Source organism: Haliotis rufescens, unplaced genomic scaffold, assembly GCF_023055435.1.
Source record: "Haliotis rufescens isolate VD_foot unplaced genomic scaffold, xgHalRufe1.0.p SCAF_11, whole genome shotgun sequence".
NCBI classification, from domain to species: Eukaryota; Metazoa; Mollusca; class Gastropoda; order Lepetellida; family Haliotidae; genus Haliotis; species Haliotis rufescens.
Window position 1 is genome coordinate 13,755,310 of NW_025963791.1, and position 25,839 is coordinate 13,781,148.

The window sequence follows — 25,839 nt, forward strand, 5'->3', positions numbered from 1 at the left end:
TTCACAGGTCTCCATTTTGTTTCCAGTTCTTTTGTAGTGTGACCAATATGAAAACCCAGGCGTACCTTGTACCTCTGTACCGTGTATGCTATGCCTCGTCCAGCAAGATTTCAGTTATATTACGGTGAACTAATAACTGAGTTAGGGCAGGCAAACTAGTGGTTGATAGCATAAGCAAATATCCTCATTGGCAATCGGCGTAATCACACATTGTAAATAAAACACGTCAACGTCGGAGTATCCACACAACAGTAGAACACGTGCCTTTAATTTTAGTCGTCTCTCACGAGAGGCATGGATTCAGAGGATCTACTCTAGCCTTGAATTACCAAAGAGGAACAGTGTCCTCAAGTTGAAGTAAACAAAGAGGTGTTCCCCGGAGTCCCACACACCTGTTGTCTCTTTAAGCAACCAACGAGACGTCTCATGTGTCAGCAGTAAGTTACCATACGTTAAACTTTGAGCAGGACCTGGTGTTAAAGTTATTTACAGAGTGATATGTTGATGCATGTCATCGTATCCCAATTGCGTAGATCGATGCACATGCTGTCCATCACTGGATCGTCTGGTCCAGACACAACTATTTACAAATCGCCGTAATATAGCTGGAATACTGGCGTGTGCGGCGCTAAACAACAAACAGACAAACAGTGCGGGGTGATAGTTGGGTGTAAGTGTTAATGCTGTAAATATTAAACGTCTGGATTATCCAGATCCAGATTCCACTGCCGTAAAAGACAAAATAGCGGTGACAATTACAGTAAACTACGGTTATAACGAACTCAAAGGGACCCCTTATTTTAGTTCGCAATAACCGTTGATCGTTGTAAGCATATATACAGCATATATACATCAAATGGCCGGGACTAAAAAATAAGTTCCTTATATCCGTCAGTTCGTTATAAGCGTGTTCGTTATAAACGTAGTTTACTGTATATGAATAAATCCCTAAAGATCTGATGACACCAGGTGTTCGCGAAAAGGGTAAGCATTTGACACAAACATCATCAGTGAAAATAGATTTATTGAGACATTGCATAACAGGATAAATTTACAAACAGTAAATATCCAATCTTCGTAGCACTTTCACAAATAGTACCTCTCCAGAAGAGTGGACTGTCTCCCCCTCCCCTTCCCCCGTCTCGCTTCAGTGCCATCCTCATATTTGCACTTGACAGCTGAACACAGGTGTGTAGAAAGAGTTATGTACAATGGACTCACGAGTTCCCACTCGAAGCCAACCAGTAGAATACAAGGTTAGAAAGACACTGTGTAGTTACACTATGATGATACAGTGAAATATACACGGAAACAAACATATCCATTAAGTACTATGTTACATCTTTCATTACGGTACTACCACACGAACACAAGGCCACGTTCTGCACGTGCTGTGATCACATGACAACAAAGGGAAGTAAGTCTTACCTACTTGCCACACGTTGTGAAAGACTGCCTCATTTATACTGAATCTATCATGATTTTAGTATAACAATCTATTAAAATATTGAATTATATTAAAACATAAACTTAAGAATTGAAAGACATTCAAACTAAACTAAATAAACATGTTCGTAGCACTTCTAGCAAAAGCAGAAAAAACATCGTTACTAACATAAATTATTATTTATAAACTAAAATAACAGGACTGATAAATCATTTTGTTCAAGATTATCAGGAAACACAGAGAGGATCTAATTAAAACAAAAACAGGTTCGAAAGAAAAGATTCCTATAATTATTTTACTTTAAAGATTAACCTCTCTTATAATTAATGAAACATGCTTGCTCTATTAGTACATGATATCATATAAATATTAACAGTTCTTATATTAATGGCTTCTAAATAAAATATGTATAAGCTCTCGTATAACTACAAGCCAACAAGAAGCAGACTCGTACAGTAATTCTCTGTACAATGAACTTAAGGCGTCTGTACAAAGGGATTACATAAGAACAGTGAGCAATTGTTGGAACACGGCCCTCCCGCTAGGTGGCGTGTGATGGCGGTATGTATTGCACTACACAATTACAGGCTGTTTTGCCGTCTCCAGATCACAACACGGTCATAAACTTACACATACCACATCTTGGAATCATTACGTCATTGTCACGTGACTATTTATGCACCAATGGAAACTGCTGCCATCATAGACACAGCACTTTTTCTCTGCTTTTCGGATTTCTTCTGTTCACCGGGGTTGAAATGGCACACCGTTAAGTCTCCATGGAATATTCATTTGGAGGAATCAGATTGCCACAAGCAAAAATCAAATGTTGCCAATGTGAAGACCTTCAAGGTCGTGATGAAGATATAGGTCAAGGTCACAATGGAGATGAAGGTTATCCGTAAGACAAACAAGCTACCATCGAGAACACGGCGATTACAAGTTGAAACACTTGATGGTAACAACCACTGTGAGATTTAACACTCATTATATGACATTTCCTTTAAAAGTATGAAATCAACAAATGACATATTGTTCCACAATAATGTCTCAGCAACCATACTATTATGCTCTCAATGTTTCAATCATTGTCACTGTCAAGATCGAAAGCGAATTTGTCAGTCATGTTCATTTGAAGGACATTAGCACCTTAGGTAATACAGGACTCTGTTATCCAATCAGAGATCACAATACATCAGCTTCGTATCTTACAAGGCCTATGGTTGGATCATAATACCCCGCCAGGTAGTACAAGTTAGTCACATCATCCAATGAGGGGCCTTTCTTTAGTGCGTCGGCGCGACGCCTCTTGAACTCCAAGACAGACTGGACGTCACACTTATGGGAGATGGTCTGTACATCATTTTCATCCTCGTGGGGAGACTCGAACAGCGCACCCTGGGGGAGAGGAATGACACATATAATAAACACTAAAGATCCAACACTATAACAAATCCAGACAGGTTCATCACAAGAAATCCTTATTGACATTATTCCACTTTGAACACAAATTGTTGCCCAGTGAATGAATATTCTTGGTATGCTACAGTCACCAATACACTATATAACGACGGTCCGTAAATAATCTAACCATAGCCAGGGGAACCAGTAGTCGATAGCACGATGACACACCAACCGTAACCACCATTTAGTCATCTCTAAGGTCAACCAAGGGGTTCTGCGGACCCTTTTAGATCCGTATCATCCATTCAGCCACAATGAGAGTAGGTATAGACTTAATGATACTTTTAAAGAGTGTTTTTTAAATATACCAGGCACAAAGAGAAACTGTGATATGATAAAATCATATAAATTATTTTGCTGCCTGGTATATTACATTAATTGTCTCAGTTTTCGTTCACGGGTGAATTCTGTGACACTTACCCGGGGATCTGCCAGCTTCTTTCCTCCTTTTGTCTCTTCCGGGTGGTAGAACCACTTGACCTTGACCGTCATCTGACCTCCCCAGGCTTCCCACATACTTTCGATGCGGCCGATGAAGGGGAGGTTAGGTCGCCCAGTTGACAGGAACACCGCACAATCTCCCACCTGAGGATACATTGATGACGGTTATTGTTGTGTGCAGTGAGAATGAGTGAGCGAACGCGGTTTAATCCAAGATCACGCTACACGTCGTACTGTACGTATTCAAGCCTGGACCGACAAACTAGTGGTCGATAGTGTGAGCAGAGACACACACATATATAGTTGATATTCAGCAGCCCCACCCCATTTGGGGGACAGGAAAGGTCTCAATGTTATAGTAACACCAAGAATTAAGCCATGTACAGAAATAAAACAAGCTATGAAATAGTTGAATGTTATAAAATTTGTCTTGATATAAGTACTCATAATTGAACGCAGTTCTCCTGCAATATTTCTGCGTTCCTTATTTTTCTTCATCATACATGTGTGTATATTCTAATGAAGAAAAATAAGGGACGCAGAAATAGTGAGTGAGTTGGGTTTTACGCCACTGTTAGCAAACTATTCCTGCAATATCACTGCAGGGGACACATATATGGCTATTGTAGTTTAATCCACGTGGCTATCATTGTTAAAACGAGCAATATAGTATTGTATTTCTAAAGATCTTAAGATGGCCTGAGTCATTACTAACATTGATGTGTTCTTTGCCTCTGAGTATGGCCTTATAGAACTCCTTCTTCGCCTTTCCCTTCAGGCCCGGACGCTTTGTGCTCTTCCCCGACCATTTCCACAACTGGCGGGCAGGCAGGAACGCTGAGGACAAGATAGGGGGCATCATTAGCATTCGTTACCTACAGCTGGTCAGACGCTTTCATGTTATTTATTCATGATGAATATTAAAAAAACTCCTGTGCAAATTGAATGATTATGAATTATGTTTTGATAGGTATCAAGTGACAAGGCTTTAGATCGCTAAGGGGCAAATAAATGACCCTTCGTTTCTTAACATGAGTTTCTTGTCCTCATATTTCTGTTACCTGACACGCAATTTCCCCAACTAATGGGCCATTGACTATACGTATTCAAATCAATCTTAGGTTCTTCATCCAGGCATGATAATGATAGATACACGTACTGACGTTCAAATAAATATAAAAAATAGTTTTTTGCTCTAACCCTCTTATGAAAAGTATAATGTATACTCTTGAAAATCACATTCGTGAAACTGGTTGAGTAAATTATACAGCTCATCTTTGGACTTTTGTCGGGCGACCCTTACATGAAATGTAAAATTTGTTTGTGTTCTGGGGCGTTTGAAACTCCCAATACATTGCATTAAATGATGTCTATCTTTAACTCTAAAGGCAAGAGCTAACAGTGGAGTGATGTCACGGAGAACACAACGCAGCGATGCTGCGGGCGGGGACATAAGCCCTGAACGCACCTGCAAGACCACCTTTACTCTGCGAGCTGACGGAAGTCGCCTTCTCACTGCGCTTCTTCCTCTGGGCAATGTTCTTTGATGCTGCTTTCTTTCCAACTTTCTTTGACCCTTCCCCCGTCACATTCGTGTCCTCATCTGGACTATCAGAGTCCGACTCCTGGGCCCCCGATGCCAGAATGCACTCTTCCTCATCGGAAGAATCCACATCCTCATCCGAACTACTGTCCTCCTCATCCTGCCCTGAACCGCCGCCATATTGAAGACCAAGCTTCTTCATGTCAAATGCAGAGGGACGCAATATGGACGACGGCTTGAGTTCTTCTCGTCTAGGGCTGAGGGTTGCCAGGGTGAGACTGTCTTTGTTTTGAAAGCTTTTCCCGAAGGTAGGTTTCCCGGGAGCCAGTCCGTCACGATTTAATATATTAGCTGCTTTCTGGCCAACATCGTGAAGGTTGCTTCTAGGGCTGTGGTCACGTGACTGAGATTTCTTTCTGACGTCTGATTCAAACACATCCGGGTCCTCGGAATCTTCCTCCAAGGCCCCATCAAACTGACCAGAGAAGCTATCCCGTTTGGACGGCCTCTTCTTGCACTCCGATAAGCTGAAGTAACCTTCACTAGACTTTCGGAACTCGGAATCGTCCGATGTTGTCCGGCGACGTCTCTTGCTAAGATTCAGCAAAGGGTTGGGATCGTATGCTGAAATCACAAACAATAACCGTTTTATACGTAAGTTATGTTTGTTTGTTTGTTGCTTAACGCCGCACTCAGCAATAGTCCAGCTGCATGACGGCGGTCTGTAAATAATCGAGTCTGGACCAGACAATCTAGTGATTGACATCATGAGCATCGGTCTACGCAATTGGGATACGATGACATTTATCAACCAAGTCAGCGAGCCTGACCACCCGATCCCGTTAGTCGCCTCTTACGACAAGCATGGGTTGCTGAAGACCTATTCTAACGGGGATCTTCACGGATCCAAACGAGTCTGACACACCAGTGTCTTACATTATGAAGAACGTCCACGGCCTCAACCAGGTCATCGAATCTGTCCATATGACCCAAGTCATCATTTACAAACAATAGAACGCTGAGGACCTAATCTAACCTGGACCCTCACTGGGGTATGTATGTTGTTATGGTTACGAAAGTGTAAACAAATTTTGATAATGTCAACAATGTTTCGTTACACCTCGTGAAACAGCCTATCGTTAACATGGGAAGTGATAAAGTTAGACGACAGGGTTAATAAGTTAATGTGTCAAGTGTCGAGTGCCAGTTACAAAGGTGTTGTGAGTATGAAGCCTTATATTACGTAAGTGTAACAGAGTGTAACAGTGAGTAACAGAGAATCAGGTGGCAGCACTCACAGACTAGAGGGAAATCTTGAGGCAAAAGCCGGATGTGGTCGATGGGAATCCGGCCAGAGTCACCGTCGTCAAACTCCACATTGACAGAGTACTTGTCGGCGTGGGGGTTGGGGCTCGCTGAAAATACGCAGAGAATTTTTAATAACTCCCAATACTGCTATAAATACCTAAGAGGGCCTACGCTAATCTCCTTCATATCTCAAGCTGTAAAAATGGTTCAATTTGATTATGACTGAAGTCGTCAGGCAGAAAGTTATCTTGTTGCGATCAAACAAATACGTGATGGGAGTTTATGGCCGTAACAACTTGGGGCGCGTTTAGTGCAAGCTGCGTGCTGTTTGCCAGTTTATATACTACATACAAATACAACAAACGGTGGCAGGCTCTTCAAGAGACGGTTTGATGAGTCCACGAGCCATGCTGCCATTCACTTCAACTCATCATCGACGTGCATTAGCGAGATTAAGAAGTGAAATCTTACAATTACGCCTCATAAATTGTCAATGCAGGAATTTAAATTAGCCGTGACGTGTGAAATGAATAAGCTGTATGCGAGTATTAGGTGCAGCTAGTACGAACATGAGCTAATTCTTGCATTAAACCGTTCATGGATGTTGGCCCCAATATTGCCACATTACCACTGCGTGCGCACTCGCGGGAATGATAAAGTTCAAAGAATAATGTCACCATCACCTCGAGCTATGGCCATTAATAAACAAAGCCGGTTTGATGTTTTCGTAATTGTCAACTTGATGATGCTTTTGTAGCAGTATGACAACCATTAGACGACGAGGAGAAAATATCGTTAGAGGATTCTCAACGCTGTGAGAGATGTCTTACTTTTGGCCACAGTTCCTGGGTAGAGGCAGCTGAACTGTTGGCTCCAGTAGGCGCACACGCGGGTACCCTCGGGAAGAAAACGCGGGGACCCTGGCTTCACGTCCACGATCTGAGGAGAGATGTACATGAATGAGAGGCTATATACCTTAGTAGACCATGAAATAAGCATGAACTTCAAACATACACAGACTGGCCTAGTTCCAAGACCACCATCAATACAACTGTGGTCCTACTTGGATCAGAAGGTCCTGCATGGATTCCCCTGTGTCCTGGTTCACAACATTCCAACCTGGGTCCCGTTCCACAAAGCAATCTTAGCTTTAAGATGATCGTAACTCCATTACTTTAGCATACACTTACGATAGTCGTAGCGCTAAAATCGCTTTGTGGAACATTGGTAGGCTGTTGTTCCGTTGGTTCAACCATCCTCTTCCATTTTCACTTTTATAATGTCACGTGCAACTTATATTGTAAAGGAAGAGGTAGGACATCGGACAAATTTCCTCACTGGTAATGTCAAATTATAAAGTCTTTATAAAGGAAAACCTGAAACATTGTGAAATATATCACACATGTTCAAACGGTCCACACTGTCCTTTTGTATTATATTTCATGAATTATGCAGATCCCGTTGGTCAAATAGGGCACTAATCATAGCTTTCCTTTCATTGGTATTAATACCAGTCATTGGTAAATCTTGATTGGGTGAATGATACTGGCTTTTGAAGTGGAATGCATGAATAACAGCAATAGATAGAATCTAATGTTTCTTTTGAACTCAATCATCTATTTGTACATGTGCGCATAGGACACCACAGTCACCTACGGAAGACCCTGTCTAGACGAGAAGACTTCTATATGTATAGACGGTATTGTTTTAGGGCTGTTTGCTAATGACCTGCAGTTGTATGGAAATCTGTATCGGGTTCTCTTGCTTCATTCTGGGCCACTGTAATTAGTTGTATGTAGGGCTTATCTTTCTGGTATATATAATGACCTTGACTGTCGTGTCAGAGAGTATATCGTGAGCAGTGGGCGGGCTATGTCGACTGCAGCACTTTGATGGTCGTGGCGATGAAAGACGGGATTATACAGACGGCCGTTATCGTGCGTGCATACACCGCCACACAATCGACTTCCAGGGGTATGTCGCCAACAATGTCGGAAAACCTCCACACAAAATCTTACGCTCGGTAGCAAATGCGCCATTCAAAGACATCAGCAATCACGCGTCTTCCACACCAACGATCAAAGACAGACAGAGCTATCACAACTTTCAATTAGCCGTACTTTCGTTTTCTCAGAAGCGTGAAATATTATTGGACATCTGTAATCCTGCATACGATGTGTAAATTAGTGACATTTGCTGGAGCCGTGTGCACCAATGTACCTTACACTTCTATAGTAGTAGCAGCTGACAACAGCCATTTAAACCTGAATCACAAACGTTTACATTCTCATTCAAAACGAATTGATCCGTTTCGCCTCGATTATGTCATATCGATTTTTAATGCCGGAGAGTTCCTGGTCGAAGGGGAAGAGAGAGGAAGGGAGGGATACTCGCGTGTTGGTCGCAGCTTCAGGATCGACGACAGACAATCTTGCCCAAAGAGAGGGAGAGACGGTTAGTTTGAGCTCCTCCTAGCGGCCGAAACACGCAATACAAGTAAATTAATCCTTCTTTCTTTCTGACTGAGTGAGCAAAGGGGCCTAGTGTTGTCGAAACTCAGCGACCGAACACATCGACACGAAGGGCAATCTCGAGAGACGTGATTTGAAACAAGACACCCATTTAATGCGCTATTTACTCATGTCTCCTCATGTTCAAACATTATTATGACTTCAGCGAGGATAAACAACAGTCCTTCTATCTCTCGTGTTTGTTCACCAATTTTCCAACCCAGTAATATATTGTGACACCGTGAACTAATGAAATACCCATATCCCTGTCAGATTCTCCCGGTTTTACACGGATGGTCATTTATGCAAGAATTTAGCATTTAGGAAATACGCTCTGGCTTCACGTACCACGTTTTTCAGAATTTCTTCCTGTGGGTAAATATGAGGCCTGTTTCCCCGCTGGTTGTCTACGACGACACCGTAGCTGCAAAAGACGAAGTAAGTCACGTCACATTGTTGTTACTGACATCGCTACAAAAGTCTTTCAAAGTATCACCGGAGCGTTTTACATACTTGCCGGTATACACACGTCACAAACCTTGACATGTGACATCAAAGAACAGCAGCCATAGGTATAAACAGAAATAAAATCACAATGTTTGGTAAAACAAATGATATTCTGAATATTTGTTCAAAAGGAAAAAACGTTTCCCAGAATGTCCAATGTGAAATAACTGAATTCTTCAGCGAAAATAGGCTCTCCCGCGGACTGCAATTGCAAGTACTTAACTGCCGGGCAAAAGAAAGTATACCTATGAAAATTGGATTTGACCAAAAAATGCACAAATGTTATCAAAACGTTACAAGGCTGAAAACAGTCGCCGAAAAACTGCAAACTTCAGGTCCAAAACACAACTATGATACCCGTATCAAATCAGACATCACCATCGAATAACCATTTCTTGTTTGTTTGATTTCTAGTCACCATCAAACATTGGGGTCTTTCTTTTGTCCGGCAGTGTACTTTCGGTTTGTATTTAAACCCCCCTAATCCGGATCTCGTGGGAATTCCGGGATAAAATTGGTCCTCATCAACCTATGCTGGTCGTTAGAGGCGACAAAATGGATATGTCATCGTAGTTCATAATATCAGTCACTGGATTGTCTGGTCCAGGCTCGATTATTTACAGACCGCCGTCATATTGCTGGAATATTGCTGAGTGCGGCAAAAAAACATGTCATATTGCTGAGTTAAAAACAAACAAACAAACTTACATATCAGGAGGGTTGATGGCCTTGAGAGCTCCCTCGTAGAAGAGCCCATCCTGAAACTCCAGCACTCTAAGACCATCCTTCAAGTCATCAAGTCTCATTACGCACGACCTGGGCTCTGAAGGATCAAGATGAAATATTACGCTACAGGTAAGCTTGGCTCAGGCAAATTAGCAGACCTAGCGCATCTGATCTCAAGCACCAATATTAGTGTCTACTAGGTCACATGATATGATATATATCAAATTAACAGTTAATGATTACGGATGTCACACGGACAGTGTCTCATTTCCACCCAGGTATCAACAACATTTACAACTGGGCAGAAAATGGGCTTCATTTCCTCTTTCAATGCTGAATAATTTAATATATTCAGCATGTACTTTTTAAAAGCTACCATAATTCCAATTCTCATGCAAGGACTGGTGAGTTGTCTTCCCTACCTGGTGTATCAGGTCTCCGCCTGAGGGCGCTAAGTGGGATGTCATCTCCGTCACTTCCGCTGTCTTGATCAGATGCTGATTCCACTAAATCACGGGTCTCCTTTGGCCTCGCTTTCATGCTGCCTCGCTGTGGGGTAAAGATGATGGTTAAAATTGGAAAAGACAGGTGGGTCAAGGTCAAGGAGACAAATTTGGAATTTAGGAAATCATCCGCTGTTTTCAGGATAGTAGGACGGTGTTTTTTAGAGTTAACAAGTTAATCACATACACCAAAACCTATGATAGAAATATGAGCTGGTCAATTGGTGCAGTACAAACGTGAATATTTTTTGTTCATTTAAGTTATGACCTATTGTAAGAAAAAACAAAAACGAATTTCCCTTGTATGCGTTTGTGACAGGTGCCATCGGTGGGGCAGGATACGCTAACCTTTTCGCGAACACCTGGTGTCATTTCTATTTGATAGTCATTTATAAACACACGCTCATTATATAGTCGAAACCGTACAATGGACTTTGATTTTCGTATAGATTTCTTATGATTACGGAAATATTTTTCTCGCTTTTATTTCGATCGGACGCCTACGCGTTCGGATTAACAATGTCGCTTGTTATATAAATCACTTTTCTTGTACGCTGACATTAAACAAAACAAAGGTCAAGACATGTGGCTCAGAACTCACGTTAAATCGGTCTTCTGAAAAACTGGTCTTCTTGTTCATGTTCTTGGTGTACTTTCGTTTGACCTTCTGAGACAGTTCCTGGAGGCTCTTGGCCTTCTGTACTTTGGCCCTGTCCCTGTCATTCTGTGTTTTGCTGGGCCGGGGAGTGAAGAAGGTCTTGTCCTGCTTGGCCCCCGGCTGCTGGTTGTTGGGCGAGGGTTGGGGGCTGGGTTCACTGAGGAAGATCCGCTCACTCCGTCTGAGGCACCACTCCTCGTCCAGGTATAGAGGCTTCAGCGTTGTGCTACCATCCAGCTGGGGGAAAGAACAGAGTGGTTCAGCAACAGTGCGGTGAGGGTGGCTTGGCGTGTAATTGGTTGAGAGAGTGGTTGAGTGGTTGACTGATTGCTTGAGTGACTGAGTGAGTGAATGAGAAAGTGAATGAGCAGGGAGGGTGGCACCACGTGGCAATGTACGGTCAATCCTACTGTAAAATCGTGTTTTTCTTTCTTTAAAAAAAATAGTGGAAGGAAAAGGAAAGATCAAAACAAGAATAAAAGGTTGCCCGTTGTGATCACATGTTAACATAGGTAAACTGTACTGGATCAAAGTAATTAATCCGCGAAGCATTTGATTTTGGTAGTCATGTTTATTTTGTTGAAAACATATTTCCGAATGAGTTTGATATAGTGTCGTTATATGTTGACAATTGTATAACCAAACACCTACAATACTGATAAGTGTATATAATATAGTATTCTTCAAAAGTGACAACCCGTGAAGATCCGGGTTGGAATTGGTCTTCAGCAACCCATGCTTGCCGTAAAAGGCCACTATGCTTGTCGTAAGAAGCGACTAACGGAATCAGGTGGTCAGGCTCACTGACTTGGTTGACGCAGATCATCGCATCCCAATTGCGAGGATAGATGCTCATGATGGATGACTGGGTAGTCTGGTCCAGACTCGATTATTTACAGACCGTCGCCATATAGCAGGGAAATTGCCGAGTGCGGGATTAAACCCCCCCCCCCAAAAAAAAAAAAAAAACATCAAAAGGGGACAGCGAGTGAGTTCTGCACCTCCCCGCATCAGCAATATGCAACTATACTGTGTAATGTACAAAAATGGCGTGATGTTAAACGTCTAAACAAGTAGTTGATATACAGGTGTGAATTGTTATGTAACTGTCATGAACGGATTAAAATTCGCATCTCTTTCACATGCAGCTGATTTGTAGCAAAAGGGCGAAAACAAACACGCGTCATCACACCATTTTACCGAATGACACATGCAGGGTGTTCCTAAATAGGCGGCGAAATACATTTTGTTGCACGTAACTACATGCGGGGTATTTGTTGCTGGTGCATTTTCTGACATGTCATTGACGTTTGATCACACACTCCGAAGAGACAGAACAAAATGTAATCGATGAATTGCACCGAATTATTGATGAGGAGACCATGATCTAAAATGTTTTATTTGGAAAGAAATCAACGATCAATCTTGAATTAAAATTCATAAAGAGTGACATGATTGAAAACAGCTGTTTGGGAAAGTTCTCTCTAACATGGATGATTATAATGATAGAAATGAAGAGCTCCTCTCATCAATCATCAATATTTGGCCTCCCACACACATCAAAGTTAATATGTTACAAAATTCACGAGAGACCCTAGTCAGGCATAATTCTACTTAATGGGCCCAAATTATTATACGCGCATTAAAAGGGTTCTGTTTCATTTTAAAATTAATATTTAAACCTGAAATATGAAACTGGGAATGCACGGAATGTTGAGATCACGCGAGAGTCACGCGAGATTGAAATCGACACGAGACTTGGACAGAACAATGCTCAGCTGGTAGATAGTTCCACAAAGTCGCTGTTGAAATAGCAATGATGGCTGTACTGTAGATCTCCTGCATGAAGATTATCTTTAAACCGCATCAGTTATTACCATGATGCAGTCAAAACATCTCATTCCCGTTTACCATTGTGTGTGTTACTGTCATTCAACCTCCTGATACTATCGGGGCGTCGGGGGTTTGCTCGTCACACCGAAGGCCCGGGTTCGATTCCCAAGTACAATGTGTGGAGCCCATGTTTGGTGTACCCCGCCCCGATATTGCTGGAATATTGCTAAAAGCGTCGAAAACCCCGACGCAATCCTGACATTATCACACACTCATGATACGAGCACTGTTCATGGAATGGATCGGATCGATGGTATTTCGTCTTTTGTTTCTGATGGACATTTACAAATGAAACATATAGATTTCGTCATATGTCATTAACTTTTATTCAGTAAAACTTCGTTTACTCGAAGCGGATTATATCGATATCCGTTTAAAAGGACGCTACGATGAGGTACCGGATGTATCTGTATCGAATCTATAATCTAATATCGGTAATCCGCTTGTCTCGAAGTACTGATATGTCGAGGGTCCAGGACAGCTGTAGGTCGATGGTTCGACCCCATTTCACCTCATCCCACCTTCGAGGGTCCACGGAAAGATTATGCAAAACACTTAATTAGCTATTATTCCCCCCTCGCCTTCATTAATTCTATCAAGGAAATAAAACCTTGAAATGTAAATAAACACAAAATGTTAATTACTGCGAAAATATGATTTGGTAAAATATACGTGCATGGAATATATTTTAGGTTTGCTTATACACGTATGTACTTATACCCAAGTCTGGCCGTCGTCATGTGCTCGGTGGTGCGTGTATGATCGAGTCTGAATATAACGAAATCATTTGATTGTATTAAAGGTTCGCTTTGAAACTGACCACGTCGTTCATTACATCGGAGATTTCTAATATTTCGTCTTATTCGGTTAGTTACATCCCAGGTGACCGAATCTGATATATGTAGTGATATAGTTATGAATACTGACGTAGATACTGTGCAACCTGCAGATGTAGTAATGAATGTTGAGGTGAGGTGAGGTGAAATTGGGTTTAACGTCGCGTTCCAGACTATTGCACTTATGTAGAGACGTGGGAGCATATGTGTGTGTGGCTGCTTGAACTCGGACTAATGCCGATTTTATAGTGCTAGCTCACTGAGATACCATGTCGCAGTTTAACATGAATACGCCACTCAGACACAGTATACTGACTCCAAGCCGACCAGTCCTTGTTTTAGTCCCTTAATGCTAAGCGCAAGGCAGGGTAACAACAAGTACCATCTTTTAACGTCTTTTAGTATGACACGGCCGGGGATCGAACCCCCGATCTCTGCTCCCAGGGCAGACGCTCCACAAATAGACCACTGAAGCGGTTATGAATAGTTACGTGGTTAAAGTGTTCCCTCGTCACTAGGAAGGTCCTGGTTCGATTCCGCCTATGGGTACAATGTGTGAAGCCAATTGTGATGTCCTCCGCTGTTCCATTGCTGGAATATTGCAAAAAGCGGTGTGAACCATATTCGCTTACCCAATCAATTAATCGGACACCATACCAGCACCCAGACACCAATGTTTCACACGGGGCACAAGCCACAAGGTCCAGAGCTAGTTTAACTGCTGAGCGATATGAACTCACGTTTATTTGCCGGTGCTCCTGTTTGCTAGTCGGCTTCTTGTCCTTGCTACTCTGACCTACTTCTCGCAACTGCAGCAACCCCAAAGTCTTGGACTTCTTGGCCACGATGGTCTCTGCAACAGGCGAACCGATGTTGTATAAACCCAGATGGGAGGAAGTGTTCTTTATTAGTCATAACACATTTATGAGAACGAATGTATAAAAGTATTTGAACAATGCATGACGTCACAAGTCACATGACACATACCTGTTCCTCCCCCTGAGGAAATGGGTGCACATTTCTTGGGCCGGCCTGGCTTCCGCTTCTTGTTGGTGCACTGGGGGTCACCCGCTTCCGTGTCAGATGCTGAAACCAGCAGGAATGCCGCTTAGAGATCGTTGCGATGTTTAATATACATTAGGCATTCCATACTAAAGGTAGATGTATGAAAACATAAAGAAGACAACATAGAACAGTAAATAATAGAAGCACAGGAACAGAAAAGAAATCAACATGCGTTCTCTCGTTAAGCATCGTGATACCCAAATATGATTTTCATAAGTAAGAAAACGCATACCTTTGTGGATAATTTCTGGTTTATTGCTCTAAGCTTCAGAACGGTGTAAGAATGTACATCGAAACGTGGCTAATGCAATAGGCCAGAAATTGTTATCTCTAAAATTGTACGTTTTCTGATATTCTTAAAGTCTGAAAAAATGTTCAAGCTATTTTACTATTTTTTACATTCATATACGTAAAAAATTGTTCTCTTGCTGAACGTCAAAACACCAAAATATGATTTTCATAAGTCTGAAAAAACCCGTCCTTGTTAAATGCCAACCTGATTTGTGATGTGCCTGGATTAACGGCGCCACCCTGTTGGTTTGGATTTACTGCAGAATACGCAAAACTGAATTCTAATATTATTTAATTATCTTTCTGACAGTCCTTATTCACATACTTCAGAGCTGTGAAAACGCTTGCCACATTTGACAGAAGACGAAATATAGACGACAGAAAAGCAAGAATGACGTCATGGTGCGTAGTCGGCAAACATGACCTTTTCCCCGCCCAACCGCCATGTTTGCGTTCTACGTCACACCACGTGACAACCATGCACCACCAGAAGAGTTTTGATTAGTCGTGTAAAGGTGTACCTCTCTTATTTAATGGACCCTGCCTAGCATCATCAGCTTCTTTTTCGACAAACACACCTTCCTCTAATTTCCGTTTTTTCTTCTTCATATTTGCTGCAGTGAGAGCGGAGGTGGCGAACTTGGCAAGGAGGCCGAGACCTGATTCCAACATGGACGGAGATACCGCGGCTGGACTCGTAGACTCTAAAAGAACAGCATTTACCATCAGAGATATATTGTACTAAGTCTGAACATTACGTGTCACTGGTATTTACCACACGTCTTGTTTAACTTATACCAGCTTAAACGCAAATGTTTTATCCCTAATGACATGTGAAAAATCGTTTATGATGTGTTTAATCATGATTACGTTTGTTTTGAGGAGTTTTATCATTTAAAGTAATTTTCTGTTGTCAATCAACTAAACACACAGTTCCGATTTTGGAATAATATTATCAATATTCCTGGTCAAGAATGGATGGAAAGAACTAACACTCGACATCTAGGACAATGGTGTCCACACTGACCTATTTCTGCTGATTCTGACGAGTGTTGGCGTTCAATACCCTTAAGCATTGTCTTGGGGCGCTTTTTTTCCGCGAGAGAGTTTTCAATGTTTGAAAACAGATTCCCAGCATCTGAAACACAATCGGAACAGAGCTTGCTCAAACTGACGTTGGAATATCAATGTTAATTGATCCGGGGAAGGGACAGTGTTCAAATACAAGTCCCTGTTGCAGAGGCAAGGCTGTGTGTGTTAGTGTGTGTGTGTTAGTGTGTGTGTGTGTTAGTGTGTGTGTGTGTGTGTATTAGTGTGTTAGTGTGTGTGTGTGTGTGTGTGTGGTGTGGGGCGGGGTTGGTAGATGTGTGGGATAGGTAGTAGTTATGAATGTGGCTATTCCAACAACGATTTAGCTCTATAGTCGATGGTTAAGTGATATTTAGATTATTAAATGCTAACAAGAAACGCCAACAAATGGTCGCTGGAGTTGACAAATATATATGTGCATTAACAGGGAGGAAAATAGTTTACGTGAAAAGGCATTGCGGGAATCTGAAGTCCGCGGGACTGACCTGAAGTGGACTGGGAGGATTCCCTCTCGCCCCCCATATTGATAGCTTCATCCTTCCTCTTAGCAAACGGCTTGAATTTACCTGGTAGTAAAAACAATGTGTCAACGAACCTATATTCAAGAATCCTTTACAGAAACAGAGTAAACAGTCCTTACATCATTTATTAGTATTACAAACTGTAAATGTACATTTGGCAAATATATAACCATACCTTTAGCAATATTTGCGCCCTTGGATCGGAAGAATTTTTTGTCGCCAAAGCTGTCAGATTTGCAAAGGAAACTTTCGTTTGAACAGCTGCTCGTGTCTGAAACAGATATAAGTCAAACTGAGGTTCACACTTTAAATGATGATTCCACAAAGGTAAATATAAAAGAAAGTATCTGTCGAAACAGGTTCCATTTGGCGTAAAAGGAAAAATAGTCACAAAAAGTATATGAATGGATCACTGAGTATCAGTGATGACACCAAGTGTTGGCGAAAACTTAAGAAATGCAAAAAAACCATGACACCCTAGAGCATAGAGACTGTGTATCTTCATACAGCATAGTGTGACGCGATGTACCATATCATGCATACATGCATACCCCGAGGGAACGTACCATTAATGTTACAGTGATGCACACATCGCATTCCAGGCATGGTATCTGTTATTCCACATGTTGCTAAAATCTTGACATAATTGTTTCATAATAGAAGACGCTGGAACCAATTCAATCCGATCAAATTTCACATATTCTTATCATGTGAGTAAATATTTCATTGCATTGGGATCGGGATGGACCTCATTCCAGGATCCTCAACTCCGAGAATAAATTATGTATGTGTTATTGAATGAGAATGTACATAGGAAGTGTCTGTCAGATATCCGAGCTGGGTGAGTCCCATCAGGTTTACGCTGACATGAAATTGAGTCATGCATCTCATAAATGGGTGTGGTCTTATTTCAAAGTCTACTAATGATCGCCACAAGTATGAGAAGGCAAAATGTTGAACTCGCAAAGCGCAGATCGAAGTCGCAATATGCTACGGACAAAGATCAAACAGTGTTCAGTAAACAGACAACAATATTGAATTTCTGAATTTACCCTATTCACTTGAGTCTTTTATTCATCATTTTGATGCAAAATGTTTATTTTTTTTCAAGCCTTATTGAATTTCTAATCAAATACTGGACAAGATGTTTTTCTTCTCATCATTTTTAATGGCAATGGGTTCTTCGACTAAAATATCGCAGTCTGATACAACAAAAGAAATCTGATCTCTCATGTATCAAAGATAACTGTGACCTGGATTACACTTATACAGTTCATACGGTTCCTTTGGATCAGGTGAGCTAAATCATTCGCGCATAGGAACTGCATCCTTTGATATCTGACTGTGTGTTGGAGTGATAGGAAGCTAGTTTTTGTGTCCTGTTTGAAGAAAATCACGCTTGATAGATGCTAAAGATAACTCCTTATTAATCTGACCTTTTTTTTATCAATGTCAACACTGAACCTAACTTGTTCATCAATCATACATCCATGCATAACGAGGGGGGATGTCGGAATGTCGAAGGTAAGGTGAATGTCAAATAAACAGCGCAATCTGACGTAGAAAACAACGATGCATCTGTGATAGATGATGTGACAACTGTAACGGGGAAATATCAACGTGTGAATACGGCCGAGGATTCAGTTCATCATGTAGTTACGTGTCTCATCAACATCATCTCAGATGAAACACAGTAACCCCAAACATGGTTTGAAAAAATACAACAGTTTATGCTTAGTCTTTGTGATTTAAAACTACTTTATTGGAAACACGAACCACTAACAACGTCCTTAAGGAATACACGGCTACTTAAGGCCTAGAAGACGCTTAAATCAGCGTTTAACGATATCAGCAAATGCAGCAGACAGAAATCTACTGTCTCCGACTGTAAAATAATCAATTTTACACCTTGAGCCGACAAAATCAGCCAGTAAAAACTCTAAGTTTGGAGCAGTAAAACTAAAGGTGTCTGATTCCGACATGCTTAATAGCATTCCACTAGAGGGCTATAGGTCCCTGTTGCACCAGGAAACGAGAGGCATTGTACAGCTCAACATAAACCTCCACATAAATACAGAAAATGCCAGGGTTAGGCAAAAACGAAAAAGGAACCTGATGAAATATTCTGGCATGAGGCTTAACTTTTCATATGGAATTTACAAAATCCCAAACCAAATAATTATGCATGTAATTGTACAAGGTGATTTATTTTAATATCTTTTGCGCCGAACTTTTCAGGAGCCCTTAAGTATGCAAGCCCTCACAAATGAGGGTATATATGCAAGCCCTCAAAAGTGAGGGATATAAAAATAAATCCATTCCGCCGATGATAGTGGTCAGTATTGCGTAATGCTTGAGCGATAGCGAATGGGGTTTGTACTGCACAGCAGCAGTAGATTACGGTGATATGAGGATGTGCGATCCATGCAACCAGGCGGAGACGAGATCGATAGGAGGGTGTATGACATGAATTCGCTTTTCCGCATACGTGATAAATCTAAGTCGGCCTCTCGCGTCCCGGGACAGAGCGGGAACCCCTTGAGTCGGCATCCAGAGCAAACCAGCAGTTTACTATCTCAAATATGCAGATCTGCAAAGTAACTCTTAGTGCAATTTTCAATTTGAGTGAGCAAGTTGTGAGAAGATACGGTGGTCGATCTATCACGGAGATAAGGGGATGTATCTTGTGCCGCGCTGACTGGGGGGACGCAAGGATGAGCTCTAGCCCCTCCACTTTCAATACATGGCAGTTATTGATGAAGACTCTAATCAACTTTGAAATCCTATCCGTTGTGTCACACACATAAAGGCCCAGCTATGAATAATTTATCATAAGCAAATACGCAGTGAATGCCGGTTTTGGAAGCATGATAAGAGATCGGACCGGCAGCCGTTACAAGTAACGCCAACAAAAACACTCCAATGTTCTTGGTGTAATTTCATTTTGAAAGGTTAATCCAAAAGCTATGTGAACACGTGGCTCAGCGAGAGGCCTAGTTCCGGAAGCGGTGATTACCCCGCCACGTCGTAGGTCTCAACGTTTGAAGATCGGAAGGACACCGCAACGCCGAGGTCAGCGGGACATGCCGTGCTAGATTACCACTGTCACATGAGCAGCAAACTACAGCCGAATTTTGGAGTTCAAAGTTACAAAAGAGGTAAAACAGCATGGTCATTTTCAAATTTCTCTAAAACAAGACATTAAAAAGGATAGGTTTGGCTCGTGTAGATAAAGACCTTCCAAGCTGCTGTTCCTAGAGAATGTTGTCGTCTAGGTCAATTAAAGTTTAAACTTAGAATCAAAGAGCGATCATTGTGTGGCTGGAGTTAGAAGACAGGGAACAAAGAAATTGGAACTATGTCTGCAGTAATTAGAACTACAAACCAGAACAGCCGTTGGAAATGGTAAACAAGGAATCAAAAAGTTCTTAAAATCGTAGACATGTTTTATAATGCAAATGTGCAAATACTAACACTCCGTCTTAAAAGTACACTAAAATGCCGAGCAAGAGAAAAAAATACACTTGAAAATACACACTTCACTCATTACTGTGTACTGTGAAATTGCAACCCCCGTGTTTCTTGGACGTCATATGCACGTCATCTGTGTTGAGATACTCATTGATATGATGCATTTAATATCACATGCGATACCCGTATCAAATACATCACCATCGAATAACCATTTCGTGTTTGTGTCATTTTTAGCCACTATCAAACATGGGTGTATACGTTCTCTGGTCCGGTAGTTCAGTATCTCCTAAGCGTATGTGTGCCCATTTACTATGCTATATAAGAGGGGCACGGGTGCCGAGTTGCGTCCCTAACGCCAGAAACCTATGATTGTGGGTTCGAATCCCGATTCGCCCTGATTATGTTTCTTGGTTTGTCAGTACCATACCCGTGCTCGTTGGTTTCACCGAAGTGGTAAACGTCATCATTTCGGGCTTTCCTCCCACATTAATCGGACACGCCGCGATAAACTAGAATACTGTTAAAAGCGGCGTTAAACCCAACTCACTCACTCACTACTCGACAAGAACACAGGCCTGAACAGATTGCACCTCTATTTCCAATTAGTGAATATCTCACCTCCGATATCACGTGTTGAATATTTTAACAAAGTGTCAGACAGTGACGGATTGTATGATATGCAATGCGTGCCTTATTTAATGTGTAAGATGTGCATTTGCAAAGAGCATGTGAAGTAATGTATACTTTAAGCATTACGTATAGTTAAAAATTCACGACACATGCCATCCAGGCTTGTCTATTTCAACAGAACAATCTTCACATAAAGGCACTTGTAACAGTTACAGCTACACATGACATGATATTACCAGACCGCAGACCACTCGGGTTTGTTTTATTTCTTTAAACATCTTGTTCACAGAAATGTAAGCTGTGTGTCCTATTAATCAATGTCTGCTACTCAGTGTTGATAGCTTGCTGGCACGCCCCTTCAGATGCTAGGTGTCAACCACACAAACCACGCCCACCTCTACCCCTCCACTAACAACCTAATGATGCATCCAGGAGAAAATAGTTAAGTACACCAGGGTTGCTAAATTCATTAACAGCACCATTTTTTGCATTTTCTTTTTTAATTCATCTTTTTAAAACTTCTCATTCAATAAAACAACAGATTTAGAACACACACAGAGATGTCACACACGTCCCCACACGGCTTTAAACACATACTTATGGAAATGAAAAAGGGACACTTAGTTTAAGACACTGTAAGATGATATGATCTCACGGGTTTCAAGCCTTACCTACCAAATATGCGTTAGAAACAATGCACACATGGTTTAACGCCGCTTTTAGCACTATTCCAGCAATATCACGGCGGGGAACACCAGAAATGGGCTTCACACATTGTACCCATGTCGGGAATCGAACCCGGGTCTTCGGCGTGACGAGCGAACGCTTTAACCACTAGGCTACCCGACCGCCCAACATAACATGAGATTATACTGACAACAGTGTCCCACACAGATCTATGCAAGGGATCGACCCTACCTGCCGTGGACCGTCCACTGGAGGTACTGCTCCTCCTCTTCAGGAAGAAGCCCGATTTCGTCCTCATCGACTTCAGTTTGTCACTTTTCACTGGAGGAAGCTGTGAGAGAAACACAATAACACAATAACACAGTGTCACAATAGCACAATGACTAATGCATGAATGCAGAACGTGTTGAATAAAATTTCGTAGCCGATTCAAATATCCCTAATAAAGCACTACATTTGAAAGCAACAGGACTTTCCTTCAATGGGCTTCTAAAAACCCACGAATTGTAAAGCTATTCTGTGTATTCATGAACCTTATTGAGAACCTCCCCGGGACCCCTATTGGTGCTAATGACCTACCTTCCTGAAGACTCTATCAACCAGTTCTTCGGGGAGGCGTTTCTTCTTCGTGTGTGACTCCTTGCATGCGGTCTTGGAGGGTCTGCAAGAAATAAACAAGTCATCTTCATCAGTCTGGCCCATGAACTCAACCAGACAGTAATATGACGTCCAGACAAACAGATTTCATTATTCCTGTTCAGATATTTAGATGAGCTACTATTCTATTACTTACGAGTCCTCGTCCTTCTTTTTGGTAAAGAATTTCCTTTTCCTCGGACGGCCGGGTTTCCTTTTAGCTGAGTTTTTGTCGTCACTGAAAAATGATACACATCTTGTTAATGTCACACATTTACAAAACTGGGACTAATCATTTTAGCTCTGTCCCACACTGAAACACCTCTTGCATGCGGTGCCTCCTTAGGCTTTGGACTTTGTTCGACATAGGATTCTTTTCACCCAGCAGTGAATGGGTACCCGATGGAATGAGCTGTTAACCTTCTAGCGCCTCATAAGGCAGTTTGGGTTGTATAGTCCCCAGGGAGCTGAGAATGAAATTCGAGTGCACACTGATCCGTTGCCCGGAGTAATAATGTAGAGCTTTGAGCATGCTTTTGGGTGTGGATTTGACGCATTATACACATGCACATTACTATTCATTCTTAAAATCATATACACGACCAGCGGCTCCACACGTTTATGTTATGTTTTTAAATTGATAAAATATCCCCTTTTACAACGTGGGATAAATGTGTGTGCAACCAATATGGTTTAAACAAGACTGACGCTAATTTTATTCTGACATATCATACTGAATCTGAAACTAGCAACACACGTCTAATCCACAAGCTACATGTACTACAGTGTGGGGTACCTGGTGTTAGCGGCATCCTGTACAAACTCTTTGCTGTCTCTGCTCTCCCTTCGTTCTTTGCTTCCGTCCTTGACCTTGGGTTGCAGCTTGGCAAGCTCCCGCTGCTTCTCCTTGTAGCGACGCTGCAACTCAGCCAAGCGCATGCGCATTTCCACCTCCATGGCGTCCATGCTGTCTAGCCCTGTGTCAAGAAAAGATTGAAGATCTGCTTCCCTGAGTCTAAGAGTGGCCGATAGGGCAAACAAAACAGTGCAAGAGTAAACAAAATCATAAGATCGTTAGAAGTAAGTTATTAATGAGAATGAGAAGGAGTGAGCGCAAACAGAGAAGATAGCTACTGTAAGGGAGGGAAGGTTTTTGCCAGTCGTCACAAATTTCCCTTATGTGAGCTACTGTACCTTCTTTTAGTTCGATTAAAAAAGCCTTAAACGTTTAACCATTTGAGTATAACATAAGAAAAGTTAAATGTCGATATTTCTTTTGATTCCAATACCCTGAACTTAATCCTCGACACATATTTAACACATTTAAGATAGGTACCTGTTGGGATCTTTATTCCACCGATGGTGAGTACTGACGGGTTCGTGTCTTTCTTAGGGAAGGTCCATTTTGGTGACATGATACCCCTCTTGACGTCACGCTTAGGTGTGACGTCTCCGGACCTGTCGGCGTCAACTGATGACGTCTCTTCTGCCGTGAAGTTGTCGGATTTGAAGGAGTCACTGGGTGAGGGGAGGATGTTATGAATGTTGCTGGGAGATGTGATTCCACTGGTGGGTGAGGAGAGAATGCTGGTGGTGGAAGTGGATGTGGATGCGGATGTGGATGTGGATGTGGATGAGGAAGTGGACGCGAGGACGGGGGAGGAGGTGGTGGAGGCGGGGACACTGGGTGTTTGACTTGGAGAGCTACACTTGGCTCTCCTCTCCGCCAGTGCACTGAGCAACTCCAAACCATCTGCTGCCTTCAGTATTAGGGGGTCTGTAAAGGGATTGTAATCTGCTGTTGCCTTGGTTGTACTGGAACTAGAACTGGATGGGTCAGTCTTTGGTGTTATCACTGGACTAGGTGCGCGATTCTCAGGCTCACTTTGTGAAGCACAGTCTGAAAGCTTGCTCAGTTTTTCAGCAGCTTTGAGTAATGTTTCTGTTTTGGATAAATCAAGCTCGTGGCAGGTTTGGCTACATTGTTCTTTAAGTGTTCTGCTTGGTGCAGGGGGACCAAAGTCACATGTTTGTACAGAAGCACAGCACTTGGTCACAGGTTTGGGGAAGTCCGCATACACTGCAGCCTCTTTGAAAGTTGGTTCCACTTTAGTTGTTTCGTCGGAGGGAGGGGGCGTGAGAACCATGGGGGAGGTACCGCGTGACTGGACTGAGGGGGGTTCTGTCTTGACTGTGAGGGGCTCGGACAGGTTGACAGGCATCCCCTGGACGGGTATGAGACCAGGGTTGAACATATACGGCAGATGTCCCGTGGGGTAGGGATAGGTGTACTGCTGGGCCGCCACGGCCATATCTGTCAACAGAAATACAATTCGTTATATTACTACAACAAAAGTGTTAACAATACATCGGTATGCCTTATAAAGTGAAAGCCCGTTAATGGAACGGTAACAAGAAGAATAGCCCTGATTAAAAATACAACGGATTATAAAAACAAGGGAAAGTTTTAATTTCCTTTTAAATCTAAAAATTCCCAAAGTTATTGTCCGGAAAAAAGGCTTTCCAGACTTTTGGCTTGTACAACGATGTAAATTGTATTCCCGTTGAGATTCCGGGTTAGAGTAGGTCCTCAGCAACCACTGATGGTCGTAAGAGGCGATGGAATGTATCGTGAGGTCAGACTCGGTGGCTTGTTTGACTGTGTGTCATCGTACCCAGACGGCATGGATCGTTGCTCATAACATCAATCACTGGTTTGAATGTTCCAGACTCAATTATTTACAGGCCCCTGACATATATCACCTTGAATATTGCTAAGTGCGGCTTTAAACAACAAACAAACGAAATTAAACTAAACCCCAAACATGTTACATATAAAACCTTAAACTGCAACATTTAAGAAAACTCAAAACAAGTCATGGTGTATTGCTTCAATTCGTTTTCTCACCAGGAATGTACTGGTTCGGGAGGTTCATGGGCTTCTCTCTGTCCTGGGGACTCCCGGGGGTGCCGGGCGGACTTTGAGGTGTAGGGGTCTTCTCCTTCCCTGACCCAGAGGTCGGCCGTGACCCGGGGGAGGAAGAACGGCTGCCACACTGGCCTTGGGATCCACGGTCGCTATCATCCCGCTGGTCCCCGATGTCTGGGCTCTGTCGACTACCCTGAGGACAGGGGACAAACATATGACGCATGTGTCTCTTTTGAATTAATTTCTTTTTTCTTTAATGGCCTCAACCTTTTATTTAGAAATTTATTTGAAGCGTTAAACAGTTTCGCAATGGGTTACTCAACACCTAGACTAACATTCATCCCCAGAAATATAATTATATAATTTCTAAAATATAAACAAGTATCTACAAAATAAAATCTAAATGGAGCCCAGAACAATGCTAAATTTCAGAGCTAGAGCTGAGGAAATGTAGACTTGCAAAATTACTCTAGACCTGAGTTGGATGGTAGTACCTTTTCATAATTTATTATCTAAGGTCTGGGAGAGACAAGTACTTTTACCAGTGTTAAACGTTTACGGGTTTACTCCAACAGCAAACTGACACGATACAATTGATATCTGTGCAGAGTCCAACACCCATGTTCGTAGTATCATCACTATTTGATATTGATTCATAAACACATGCTCATGATATAGTAT

The 25,839-nt window shown here is 42.1% G+C and overlaps 1 protein-coding gene across 6 annotated transcripts in view; it reads right to left on the reverse strand.

The window, feature by feature from the left end:
- Positions 1–1,007: 1,007 nt before the first annotated feature.
- Positions 1,008–25,839, reverse strand: part of LOC124110652 (trinucleotide repeat-containing gene 18 protein-like) — a 72,048-nt gene continuing 47,216 nt past the window's right edge. For 4 of the 6 annotated variants that reach the window (XM_046469979.2, XM_046469982.2, XM_046469981.2 and 1 more), the window contains exons 12-33: positions 25,138–25,351; positions 23,566–24,543; positions 23,026–23,230; positions 22,387–22,467; positions 22,173–22,254; positions 21,825–21,924; positions 16,978–17,073; positions 16,767–16,847; positions 16,220–16,330; positions 15,714–15,896; positions 14,824–14,922; positions 14,577–14,689; positions 11,051–11,344; positions 10,369–10,495; positions 9,929–10,043; positions 9,062–9,137; positions 7,034–7,142; positions 6,194–6,310; positions 4,821–5,519; positions 4,068–4,189; positions 3,332–3,496; positions 1,008–2,845 (exon numbers count right to left, since the gene is read on the reverse strand). In XM_046469979.2, the coding sequence (XP_046325935.2) occupies positions 2,633–2,845; positions 3,332–3,496; positions 4,068–4,189; positions 4,821–5,519; positions 6,194–6,310; positions 7,034–7,142; positions 9,062–9,137; positions 9,929–10,043; positions 10,369–10,495; positions 11,051–11,344; positions 14,577–14,689; positions 14,824–14,922; positions 15,714–15,896; positions 16,220–16,330; positions 16,767–16,847; positions 16,978–17,073; positions 21,825–21,924; positions 22,173–22,254; positions 22,387–22,467; positions 23,026–23,230; positions 23,566–24,543; positions 25,138–25,351 (4,380 nt within the window). In that variant the 3' untranslated portion in view covers positions 1,008–2,632. The remainder of the gene's footprint in view (positions 2,846–3,331; positions 3,497–4,067; positions 4,190–4,820; positions 5,520–6,193; positions 6,311–7,033; positions 7,143–9,061; positions 9,138–9,928; positions 10,044–10,368; positions 10,496–11,050; positions 11,345–14,576; positions 14,690–14,823; positions 14,923–15,713; positions 15,897–16,219; positions 16,331–16,766; positions 16,848–16,977; positions 17,074–21,824; positions 21,925–22,172; positions 22,255–22,386; positions 22,468–23,025; positions 23,231–23,565; positions 24,544–25,137; positions 25,352–25,839) is intronic. The other 2 variants (XM_046469983.2, XM_046469984.2) reach the window with 2 other exon arrangements.